This window comes from Coenobita brevimanus, chromosome 94 (genome assembly GCF_032717465.1).
Source record: "Coenobita brevimanus isolate Jiangsu-jjx chromosome 94, ASM3271746v2, whole genome shotgun sequence".
Lineage (NCBI taxonomy): Eukaryota > Metazoa > Arthropoda > Malacostraca > Decapoda > Coenobitidae > Coenobita > Coenobita brevimanus.
Window position 1 is genome coordinate 19,708,341 of NC_137047.1, and position 13,493 is coordinate 19,721,833.

Below are 13,493 nucleotides of genomic sequence, written 5' to 3' on the forward strand. Positions count from 1 at the left end.
TGTTCACCAGGTGGATCAGTGAAAGGAGAGGAGAGCCAAAGGTGGTGGTGAACATTGAAATCTCCTGGAATGGAGATTTCAGAGAAAGGAGAAATGGATAGAATGTGTTTCATCGTAGAAGTAAGATAGTCGAAGAATTTTTCATAGTCGGTAGAATTAGGAGATAAGTAAACGGCGCGTATATAGTTCGTCAGAGAATGACGAGAAAGCCAAAGCCAAAGAGTAGAGAATTCAGAAGAATCAAGTTCAGGAACTTGAGACCAAGATAAATCGTTGCATACATAGACACAACAGTCACCTTTGGCTTTGAAATGAGTATAGAAAAAGTAGGAAGAAACAGAAAAGGGTTTGCTCAGTTGCCTCAGCCAGTTAAGTCTCAGACAGGAAGAGAAGGTGAGGAGGAGAGGCTATGTTCGACAGAGAGAAAGTTAGAGGAAAGGTTGCGAATGTTGCAGAAATGAGACCAGCTCAGAGATGTGGTATTGATGTTTTTGAGCCGAAAAATTTGCTGTAACAGCAGGAATGCAGAGTTTCATCTTACAGTGATGATGAAAACTACCACAACCAAGGGACCACTGTATTACATGTCTTAGTCATTTACATACTGTATCTTAGTCCAGATTTCGTATGTAGCGCTCATGACTGGAATGTCACTCAACCATATTGCAGAACTTCTGCCTATCAGAATTCTTTCATTCCCCGAACTGCATCTCTCTGGAACTCGCTTCCCCAGAGTAGTTTTCCTCCAAATTTCAGCCTACAACTGTTCAAGTCTAACTGTTACAGATATTTTATGAACAGAGGACACCAGCAATCTGGTGTATGGATTATTTTTTTTCTCCATTTGTTTTTCCTTCCTCCGTTCTGTTATTTAAAAAAAAAAAAAAAAAAAAAAAAAAAAAAAATGTAGAATCTTGTTGTGTGCAATGCATGTAGTAGTTGTATAGAAATCAGAAGTTTCCATATTATTCTTCATCCCAGTTTTCCAGCAAAACATGGTTCGATGTGAATTTATGCCTCCGCCAGTTACAACTGAGTGAAGTGGAGCCTGTTATGGTGTCCTTGCTAACTGGGTGGAGTGATGCAAACATAGCATCTGTCCAAGACCCAAACCTTTACAGATTTCTTCACACCTCACTTTTGCTAGACGTCAAGGAAACATCTGTTCACTACACAGGATGGCACTGCAGAGGCAATTGCTTGCCTGTGATTGATGGGTCTGCTTTGCCGAACAGACTAGGGTTGATCAGGATCAAGAGGATAATTGCATTACACCAGCTGGCAAGTGACAGGTAGCTCCAGTTGTTGTTGCTGTTAATTAATCTGTCTAGTCAAGTAGACCCATCAGCTGCTGGCTAGCAACCACCTCTGTAGGGCCTTCCAATGCAATGAACTGATGATACCTTGGAGCTGACAGTGCTTTGTCATAGCGTGATGCAGGGAAATGTGGGGAGATTAGGTTTCTGGATGGTGACCACATCTGTGTGTCTCCACCCAGTTAACAGGGGTACCATAACAGGCTCCACTTCATCCTGTAATGTGGTTATTGTATATGGTTACCACTGAATGTTGTAAATGATTCCCATGGCTACAGAAAACCATTAGGCTTGTCACTAAGTGTAGTGTCACCTGAAGTGGAAAGATGAGTAGTAAAAAATAACAAGAAGGAAAAGTAGGAAGAATGGAAAGCAGACAACCACCAGGCAGTTCCAGTAAAAGTGCCAAACGTGGACTATGAGGATAAGAAGAATACAGTAATCCCTGTAATAACCAGACGCCCAATTCACAGACACCCCAATGTCCGGACATTTTGGGCCAGGGCCTTCGGAACCCAAAAATGAGCAAAAAACGTAAAAAAAGAAAAAAGAAAAAATCTGTCATTTCTTCAACTGTACTTGAACCTGGTGTGCAGCGCTAAACAGCTGTGTTTTCGCGCATAGTAGGGAGGCCCCCTGTTTCCTCCCCTCCCCAATTACCGCCTAACTACTATGGTGAGTAGACGCTCGTTGTAATGGCTGCCATACATGCTCGTTTTTGTGAGTAAACAGTGAATAAACTGCAATACCTCACCACTAGACCACATAGGAATTTACAGTGTTGTGCAGTGTTAAGAAATTAGAATTCAGAGTGCAAAGGATTACGTGCAGAGAGCAACATTGGCGTGTTGCAACTGATGTGGCGCAGGTAAGAACAGAATGTGCAGTGTTAAACATTTATAATTCAGAGTGCAAAGGATTAAGTGCAGCACAACACTGGATTATTGTACATGCTTCAAGAGCATTTTCACCACTGCCAGAGCCTTAGAGGAGGCGGGTTAATCTTCGTAATGGCCACGGACTTGTTGTAAGTACCCTGTTCACTGCTAAATATTTTCCCTTATTTGTGTGAATAGTGTCATAAATAGGTGCTATGCATGTCCAGTAGGGAGTTATGGAGGTGGTTTTCTGAGTTAGGCTGAGTTAGGGTCCGTAAGTGCCTGTCCAGGAGGCATTTTCCCAGTTCCTGGACAAACCCAGTTTCCAGACATGCCTTTGGCTCTGTTACATTGGTTATTGGAGGGATTACTGTATTTCTGTTCTAAACTACAAGAATAAGTCAAGGATAGTATTTTCAATTCCCCCAAAAAATAGATAAAAAATAAAAATAAATCAGTCGGTAACAAAAAGCCTTTGGTCCCAAACAATTTTATAGAACTGATTTTGCACTGTATGGGAAGGCTAAAGAAAGGCAGTTGTTCTGAAGTACTATATTAGAGAGGATAGTAAGGAAAAGTGCAAGAATCATAAAGGGATGTTCCTCCATTGTAGAACAGGGCAATTACATCTATGTGGATCTTTCAAGATGCCGCGCTTTCGATAGATTCTGGGTTACACAGTGTCATCACTGTCAAGGCTTTGGTCATACATTTGAGAGATGTTCTAGGAAAAGTGATGAACCTAAATGCGTCTTTTGTGCTGGAGCCCATAAATCTAAGGACTGTAGTAACAGAAATTCTCCCAAATGCATCAACTGCTCCTCTTTAAGACATCAAGATGCTAATTCAAAGTCACAGGTGGTTGCTCATTTTGCATCAGTTAGAGAATGTCCAATTATGATTTCTCATAGGAACAGATTGATTGAAAACACCAATTTTGACCATTCAAAAAACTGACTACCTCCATCGTGAACCAGTTAAGGATGGGTCTTTTAAATATTCGTTCCATCCGTAATAAGATAGACTATATTAATGAAACCCTAAATCAGCACGAGCTTGACATATTGTGGTTGACTGAAACCTGGTTGTATATTAATGAAACCCTAAATCAGCATGAGCTTGACATATTGTGGTTGACTGAAACCTGGTTGTATGAGTCTGATATCGATATTATTCATAATGCTTTGCCTAAGACACATTCTATTATTATTCCCAGGCCTGCTGCTGACTATCCAGGAGGAGGCGTAGCACTCATCTACTCGGCAGCACTTGCAAACGTTTCTCTCATTGACTCAAACCTGACCCCATCTTCATTTGAATTTATGGAAATATTAATAAATTGGTGTCTGGCAATGAATGAATGAATTAATAAATTTCCATCAGAATACCATTAGAATTGCAGTTGTCTATCGATCAGGTCATCTGGGCAGAGATCGAGGTTTTATGGAGGAGTTTGGGCAGTTGTGAACAATTTGGTTGGTCGGAGGAATGTAATTGTTAAACCAACTTCTGTATCTGATACCCAATTGGCTTCTGATTTTGCTTCATTTTTTACAAGTAAGATATTTCACATAGGAGGTGATTTAGACAGCAGTTCTCCAAGTGAAGCGTACTCAGTTGACTTCCTGCCACGGTGCACCGGGGATCATTTGCTTTCAACATTTCATCCGCTGGATGTAAACAAAGTCAAATGTTACATCAGAGAACTTAATCAAACATTTTGCTCACTCGATCCGTGTAACATGTCACAACTGCCTGATGTGTATGAGCATGCTGCAGACTTTATCTGCAACATAATAAATAGATACTTCTTAGAAAGTAATTTTGTGCAGTCTGAGAAATGTGCTTTGCTTAGGCCCCTAATTAAGAAACCTGGCCTTGATGTTGAGAGCATGACAAATTATCGTCCCGTCTCTAACCTGTCTTTTTTATCCAAGATTATTGAGCGGGCCATACTCGATCAACTCTTACCACTACTGGAACACAACAGAGTTGTTCCTGTTGTTCAGTCAGCATACAGAAAATACCATTCAACTGAAACTGCACTAACAAGGATTCAGAGTGACTTGGTGGCAAACACTTGTAGTGGGATGTCCTCTCTCCTAGTTCTGTTGGATCTGTCTGCAGCTTTTGATACAGTAGATCATAAACTATTGTTGGATGATCTGTATTTTTATGGCGTTCGTGATAGTGCCCTTTTGCTCCTTAAGTCGTATCTGTCGGACAGATCTCGGAGAGAAGTTGTTGATTATGCTAGCTCTGATCCTGCTCCTCTTCTATTTGGAGCCCCTCAAGGATCAGTTTTGGGTCCAATTCTATTTACTATCTACACAAGTGGTTTATCGTCTCTACTTGATGCTCATGATGTGTCCTATCATTTTTATGCTGATGACACCCAGCCTATGTTAAGATGTCATATATCAACAATACTAAGACAAAGTTTGAATCTCTAATGTCTGATATTAAGATCTGGATGGCTAAGAGGAAACTTAAGCTGAATGATGGTAAAACTGAGATCATCATCGTCAGAGGAAACAGAAGGGGCAATGACACTGACATTGCCCTGTCTTTGAACATTGGCGTGTCACAGCTGCATCCAGTCAGTTCTGTTCGAAATCTGGGTGTTTATTTTAATTCTAAGTTAAATTACAAAGAACATATTAATTAGGTTGTAAGAGGGTATAACTTGCTTATCAGAAATCTGTACTCTGTGAGAAAATTCCTGAATAGACAGTGCCTCTTAACATTGGTCCATGCAGTGGTCTTGTCTCGTGTTGATTATTGTAATTCACTGTGGGTTGGTCTTCCAAATAATATACTAAAAAAAGTTCAGTCTGTGTTGAACAGGGCGGCACCGCTTATCTTTGGTCTCCCCCCGAGAACCTCAACTACCCCGTGTCTGATTGAGTTGCATTGGTTACCAGTAAAGGGCTAGAATTGAATTTAAACTGTGTCTTATTATATTCAAGGTTCTTAAGTTTGGTGAACCGAAGTATCTTGCTGAATTGTTAAAAGTTCCATCGACACACCCGGGTGCGATGTTACACAGTGAAGATGATTCCTTGCGTCTTGAGCCAGGAGCCATTCACCAGTCATCCTTCTCTGATCCTTCTTTTGCATATAGAGCCCCTAGATTATATAACAGATTGCCATTGTCCATAAGACAACTCTCTACTGTTGAATCCTTTAAGAGACAGCTGATAGCCTTTCTTTTTTCAAAATGCTATGACCTGGAGAGAGGTACTATGACGGATGATTATAGGATTTAATTATTGCCACTTTCATGTATATATGATGTAGCTTGTATTATATACAAGAAATGTCACAATTCTTGTAATTGTAAAAATAATGTATGTGTGTCGAGCGCTAGTGAATTCCCAAAAGGAAGAACTGGTGCTTTTGAGAAACAAAAGGCCAGATTATTATTATTATTATTATTATTATTATTATTATTATTATTATTATTACTGATCCTACCATGGAAGGTATATGGTAGGGTGCTCATAGAGAGGGAGCATGGCATAACAAAAGATATCAGAGATGAAGAACAGAGTGGGTTTGGAATGGGTAGAGGATGTGTAGATCAGATATTGACAGATGAGGATCGCAGTTGAGAAATACATTGCATAGAATAAATGTCTGGTGGAAGGTTTGAGGGTCAGCCAAAGATGAAAATATTTGATTCTGAGAATAATAGATCAGGGTTCAGGGTCACAGGGGAAGGTCAGCTTAGACATTATTGATCCAATTTGGACCAAATATTGGTAGTATTGAGGGTCAGACAAGATTGAAGTAGTGATTCAGTTTTGAGAACAATTACTCAGAGTACAAGGTCACAGAACAAAGTCAAATATCCAGCCCTTAGACCCTTTGTAGGGCATGAACATTTCACTCCAAGTGCTCCCCCCCCCCCCACACACACCCCAAGGATAGTCTTAATAGAAACCAAAGCTTCTTGATGTAAATTAAACAGATTGAAGAGTATACTATGTGGTACACTACTAATTATCATCATCATCAGTTCCAGGAGAATGAGAAGCGTCGATATGAAGCAGAGAAAAAGCGAGCTGAACAGAAGCACCAGAGAAAGCTCGAGGAGCTGCAGGCTGCCTCAGAGTCCACTGTCAAGGAGCTTGAGCAACTTCAAAATGAGAAACGTATGTGAATTTTTTTACAGTCTGCGTGGGACTCTGCCATCTGTTTAAGTAATATTTTTTGTCAAATTTTGGGATATTATTCAGGATAGCTGTGATGGATCTCAGTACAGTACAGCATTATCTTTCTACAGCAGGGGTGCATACATTTACTGGTATTTATCACATGTTCATCTATAAAGATGAATTAAAAGACAGTGACCTCGTGTCCAGTACAGTAATTAGATCAGATAACACTGTCGTACCGGACTTATTCCATGCTGAATAGATAAAAAAAGCTCATGGCAAAAATTACTGTGATCAGACCAGACTCTGATTCAAGGCACAAAAACCCCAAGAATGTTGTAAACAGTTATGGCAAACACATAAAAAGGCCATTTAACAAATGTTTTGAAATACTTGGCATGATATTATTATGTAGTATGATAAGGGCAGGTAGTGTGTACACACACACACACACACACACACACACACACACACACACACACACACACACACACACACCGAGAGAGAGGCAGAGAGAGGACGTTCCGTCACGTCGCTCTGAACTGGCCACCTTGGCCGCAACTGGGCACATCTAAATGGTATTTTTATATGAGTCAAGCTCTGTACTAAGTTAAATAAAATGATGTTCTAACATAGTAGAGCAAGTATAAGCAAAAGTGTTGTCCAGATAATAGAATACTTCCAGTTAGTGCAAGAATCTGCAGATACAACGCATCATCAGCCGGGTGTCATCTGTCACTGGGCGGGTAGCAGGGAGATTCAAACTTGTAAGTAGGAGTTATCTTTCTGAGTGAGAATTACCACAAGATGAGCACCATCTTTTGTAAAGTGAATATGGACGGAGTTAAGGGATAAAGGTAGAAAACAGGATGATGATTTCTACCAAGATCTGGTTGAAATGGACACACATAATAAATTAGTAAAGAAAGTGAATAAACTGGAGAAAACTTTTCTGAGTGAAATAGATGAAATGAAGGAGGAATTGTGTGTGCAGAAGGAAGAAAATGAAAAATTAGTAAAGGAAATAAACAAAAAAGACACAACAAGAGATGAGCTGTCAGTTGAGGTAGTTTCACTTAGAAGGAAGATCAGTGAAATGGCAAGTACAGTTGTCAACCATGAAAGTATTATGGAGGAGTTCAGAAATGATACAAACTGTTAGGCAAGGTAGCAGTCTGTTAGACCAAAGCAGTGATATTGAAGAGAAGGTAACCCACGTGAACGAAATAATGAGAAGTTGTAAAGATGAAGTAGAAACTACATATGTGGAAATGGTGAAAGTAAGGAAAGACCTAGAAACAAAAGTAGAAGAAAAAAGAATTACAAAAGAAGTGAAAGAAATAATTAATAACAACTCCAAACTGGTCAGAGATTCAGCAGATATCAGCATTTCTATAGTAATCACTGGTATAGATGAAGAATAAATAAGAAACAAAATTTCAAGGGACAAAAAGGAGATGGTAAATATAATGAACATATTCGAGGACTTATCAAAGGAAGTCTGTGACAGGGACATAGAGGAACACAAAAGGCTAGGGAAATATGAGAGAAATAAGTCAAGGCCCTTGAAAGTAACCTTCCAGAGTGTGAACACTGTGGAGGAAATACTACAAAATGCAAACTCATGGAAAAAGAGGAATCGAATAAAGTATGGATAAAAATATGCTAACTAAAGAGGAATTGGGAATACTAAAGGAGAGGAGGGAGGAAGCAAAAACAAAGAACGAGGAAAGAGCAGAGGAAGAGTAAATTTTTTTTACAAAGTAATTGCATTGCAGGTACAGACGTGGTACATTACCAACAGGGAATAAAAAGGAGGAAGGTAGTAGGCTCAAGTTATGGCAAGTATGTAAACAAGATGATCAAGTTGATGTACTGAAATGTAGATAGAAAGGTGTGCACATTATTCTATGTATCTATTGCCAGACGCCTCAATCCCGTTTGGGGTGGCCACAAACAAATCGCCTCCAAGTCGCCCTGTCCCCTGCCATTTCCCTTCCCTGCTCCCAACTCACACACCCCTCTCTCATATACCTCTCCACCCCATCCCTCCATCTCATCCTCGGCCTCCCCCTCCCTCTTCCCCCCTCCACCTCACTCACATACACTCTCTTCGTCAGTCTTTCACCCTCCATCCTCTCCAAATGGCCAAACCACCTCAGTGTGTTCCTCATAACGCTTCCTATCACATCCACATCAACACCAGAACGCTTCTTTATATCCGCATTCGTCAGCCTGTCTCTCCATCTGACTCCACAGGCTCCTCTTAAATAACTCATTTCCAATGCTCTAACTCTTGACTTGTGTCCTTCCAACAACGTCCAAGCTTCACTTCCGTACGTTAGAGTTGGTATCACAATACAGTACTGTCATGTAGTAACTTTTTCACTTCCATGCTCACTTCCCTGTTTCTTATCACTTCTTTCAAAGAACCAGCAACCTTTCTTCCCTGCTGTACCCTTTCAAGCACTTCACTCTCCAAACCTCCATCCTTACTCATCACACTACCCAAGTACTTAAACGTACTCACATTTTCCAATTCCTCACCGTCCAACCTCGCTATACATTCACTGACTTCACTTCTCTCAAAGACCATCACTTTACTCTTCCCTACATTCACCTTTAGATTCCGTTTCTTACACACTCTCTCAAACTCATCCACCAAGCCTTGCAGCTCCCCTTCGTCTTCACTCAACAACACAGTATCATCTGCAAACAACAGTACAGGGAGTTTCCAAACACTATCCTCTCTCACCAGGGCCACTCCAACATCCACTACCCTACCTTGTACCTCTTTTATTACCCCATCCATGTACAGCTTGAACAACCATGGAGACATGACATACCTGTTTCAAACCAACTTTCAAAGAGAAAAATTCACTTAGATCACCATCCACACGCACTGCAGCCTTCGCACCATCGTACATACTCTTCACAGCATTCAACAACGTCCCATCTGCTCCATATATTCTTAACACTTTCCACAATCCTTGTCTATCCACCCTGTCATATGCTTTCTCCAAATCCATGAAAGCCGCATACAACTTCTTTCCCTTCTCTAGAAACTTTTCCACTAAAGATCTAAGAATGAATATCTGATCTACACAACCTCTTCCCTTCCTAAAGCCTCCCTGTTCTTCTCCAACTAATTTCTCTGTTCTTTCCCTAACTCTGTCAGTAAGTATCCTACCATACACTTTTCCTATTATACTAAGAAGACAAATGCCCCTGTGATTACCACACACTTCTTTTTCCCCTTTTCCTTTGTACAAGGGAATAATTATACCTGACTTCCAATCCTCCGGGACTCTACCTTCCTCCCAGGCCAATCTGCATATCTTCCACATCCATTCTACTACTATCTCTCCCCCATGCTTCAGCATTTCACCACACACTCCATCAATTCCTGGGGCTTTCCCCGATTTAACTTTCTTCATTGCTTCCACAACTTCTATCCTACTGATTTCTTCCTGTCTTCTCACCTCCCTCCTTCTCCCAGCCATTCCCCAGCCACTTATACTCGCATTACGTCCATCCTCTACGTTCAACAATTCCTTAAAGTGTTCTCTCCATCTGCTCACTTTTTCTCCCATCTCCACTAGTAATCTACCATTTTTATCTTTCACTCCCCTGCTAACTTCACTTCCACCCTGTCTTACTCTTTTCACCTCTTTCCAGAACATTTTCTTACAGTCCCTCCACTTTACACTCAAATTCCTTCCAAATTCCTCATCCACTCTCTTCTTACTCTCTCTTACTAATCTTTTCACCTCTCTCTTCCTTTCTACATATAACTCTCTCTTCCGCCTCTCAACTTCTTCCACGCCCCTATTTCTCATCCATTCATTGTATGCTTTCTTCTTTTGTGCCACAGCCTGTTTTACCTCTTCAGTCCACCATGCTGTTCCTTGCACCCCCCTCCGTCTTCTCTTCCTTCCACACACCACATCACATGCTGCACATATTTCTTCTGTAAATATCCCACACACACCTTCCACGTCTCCCATCTGCTCTAATTCATATTTGCCCAATCGTTCCTCCACTTCTCTCTTATACTCAGCCTTTTTCTCATCCTCTTGTAACCTTTCCACTCTCCTTGCAACTACTCCTTCCTCTCGTCTTTCCCTTCTTCTATTCCTCCACCTTACTTGAATTTTAATTCTGGCCACCACCAAGTAGTGGTCAGAAAGTCCACTCCCCCATCCTCTATAAACTCTTGCATCCATTACACATCTTCGCATCCTTTCATCCACACACACATAATCAATCATTGCCTTCCTTTCGTTCAGTTCACCACCCACCCTTCTCATCACTCGCCATGTATACCTGTGGATCATTTTATGCCTGAAGAGGGTATTGGCTATCACCAGCCCCCTCCCAGCACAAATGTCCACTAACATTATTACAGATGAAAAACTATACCAAGGAAAGGGAACCACATATTATTTGCCTAACAAACAAAATTAACCCCAAAGACATCAAACTGTACCCTAAACTTAGAGGAATACAAGGTATGGAGAAGAGACAGAAATGTAAGAAAAGGAGGAGGAATTATAATATTAACAAAGAAAAATCTGCAAGTAAAAAAAATAAAACTAAAAATACCTTCAGAAGTAGAACTGATTGCAGTAGATATTAACACATCTGAAGGGAAAGTAATTGTGGCAGATTATACATGCCACCCAGAACAAATACATGGGAAAGAGGTGATAATGAAGACTTGGCAGAAAGTACAATTCAGAGTTTAAGAGCATTCCTACCTAGAATGGAAAAAAAATATAAAAAGTTATATTAACTAGAGATTTCGATAAAAATATGAATTGGAATACCCTAGATGTAAGAAACCGTGAAAGCTGTTGGGATCAAAAGCTCCTGGATCTTGTGCACGGGTTTTTCCTAACACAGCATGTAAAGGAAAACACCAGGAAAAGAGAGCTTGATGATCCATCAGCACTAGATCTTATATTTACTAGGCAACAAGATGAGATTGACATTATAATGTATCACCCTCCATTTGACAAAAGCGACCATACAGTATTAAATTGCAACTTCAGGATTGCATGTGACATAGTTAACAGTTATGAGAGTTACAAAAAGAGCCAGAACCACAAAAAGGGCAACTACCATGACCATAAGAAGTACTTCTTAGAAATAGAGGACAAGATTTAAATGTTATATATGGAAAATTCTGTGAATATTTTGAAGTAGGAGACAAAAAATTACATCCCTCAGCACAAAGAAACAGAAAAGAAAATAGAGAAATGGTTTAATACAGAATGTAAAAAATCAGAAGAAAAAAGAGATTTGCTGTTGAATAAATACAGAAGATGTAATAGTTAGAGGGCATATGACAACTATAAACAGGCAAGAAATGATTATACAAGGATAAGTAGAGAATCTCAAAGACAGTTTGAGGAAGACATTGTAAATAAAAGTAGTGATCAACCTAAGCTATTTTACAACTACATCCGAAGGAAAACCAAAATTAAAGATAAAATACAGTCCATTATGGATGAAGAGATCCTCTATACACAAGAGAAAGATATTTGTGAAGCACTAAATAAAAATATCCAATCAGATATTACAGAAGAAAATAATTTTGAGAGAGATTATATGGATCATGCATGCCCACACATATTGCCAGATATACAAATATCAGAAAAAGAAGTACAGGAAGAGTTAAGTAAATTGGACAGAGGAAAAGCAAATGGTCGTGATGAAATTTCAGGCTAGGTGCTACATGAATGTCCAGAAAGTTAAGCAGACGATAATATTTAATATTCAAGGAATCCCTAGGTCAGGGAAAAGTACCTGATATTTGGAAGAAGGCACACATTGTTCCCTCGTTCGAGAAAGGGATTAGACAGAATCCACTCAACTACCGACCATTATCATGGACCAGTGTTGTAAGATTCTAGAAAAGCTGATAAGAAATGTTTGGGTAAATCTTGTAGACCACAATATGATAACAGAGAGGTAGTTTGGTTTTAGAAAGGGAAAATCATGTGTTACTAATCTGTTAAGCTACTATGATAGAGTTAATGAAACATTACAGAAAGAGAAGGATGGGAGGACAGTATATATCTACAGTAGATTTCAGGTAAGCATTTGATAGAGTGCTGCACCAGACTTTTATGGAAACTGTACCATGAAGGAGGAATCCAAGGCAACCTGTACTGTTGGTTGCAAGATTTTCTCAGAAAAAGGGAAATGAGAATGGTCTATCTATCTATCTATAGCCCGACGCCCTAATCCCGCAAAGGGTGGCCGTAGACAAAACGCCTCCAAGTCACTCTGTCACCCACCATTTGACTCCCCTCCCCCCAACTCACCCCCCCCTCCCTCATATACCTCTCAACTCCATCCCTCCACCTCATCCTCGGTCTACCCCTCCCTCTCCGTCCCTCCACCTCACCTACATACACCCTCTTAGTCAGTCTTTCATTCTCCATTCTCTCCACATGTCCAAACCACCTCAGTGTATTTCTCCTAATCTTTTCAACCACATCCACATCTACCCCACAACGTTCCTTCACTTCTTCATTCGTCAACCTGTCCCTCCACATGCTCCTCTCAAGTAACTCATTTCCACTGCTCTCACTCTTGACTTGTTCCCCACTTGCAAGGTCCACGCCTCGCTTCCATACGTCAGGGTAGGGATCACAAAACCATCATGCAGTGACTTCTTAACTTCCATACTCACCTCCCTATTTCTCATCACTGCTTTCAGTGTACCAACAACCTTTCTTCCCTGCTGTACCCTTTCACGTACTTCATCCCCCAAAGTTCCATCCTTACTCATCACACTACCCAAGTACTTGAATGCACTCACATTCTCCGTACCAACAACCTTTCTTCCCTGCTGTACCCTTTCACGTACTTCATCCCCCAAAGTTCCATCCTTACTCATCACACTACCCAAGTACTTGAATGCACTCACATTCTCCATATCCTCACCATCCAACCTCACTGCACACACTGTGACTTCATTCCTCTGAAACACCATAACTTTACTTTTGTTTACATTAACTTTCAGCTTCCTCCTCCTACACACTGTCCCAAATTCATTCACCAAACCTTGCAACTCCCATTCATCTTCACTCAACAATACTGTATCATCAGCAAACAGCAACACCGGA

The 13,493-nt window shown here is 40.4% G+C and overlaps 1 protein-coding gene across 2 annotated transcripts in view; it reads left to right on the forward strand.

Moving 5' to 3' along the window:
* Slik (Sterile20-like kinase) overlaps positions 1-13,493 on the forward strand; it is a 452,675-nt gene that overhangs the window by 387,506 nt on the left and 51,676 nt on the right. For both annotated transcript variants that reach the window (XM_080282573.1, XM_080282574.1), the window contains exon 23: positions 6,216-6,351. In XM_080282573.1, coding sequence (XP_080138699.1) covers positions 6,216-6,351 — 136 coding nt within the window. The remainder of the gene's footprint in view (positions 1-6,215; positions 6,352-13,493) is intronic.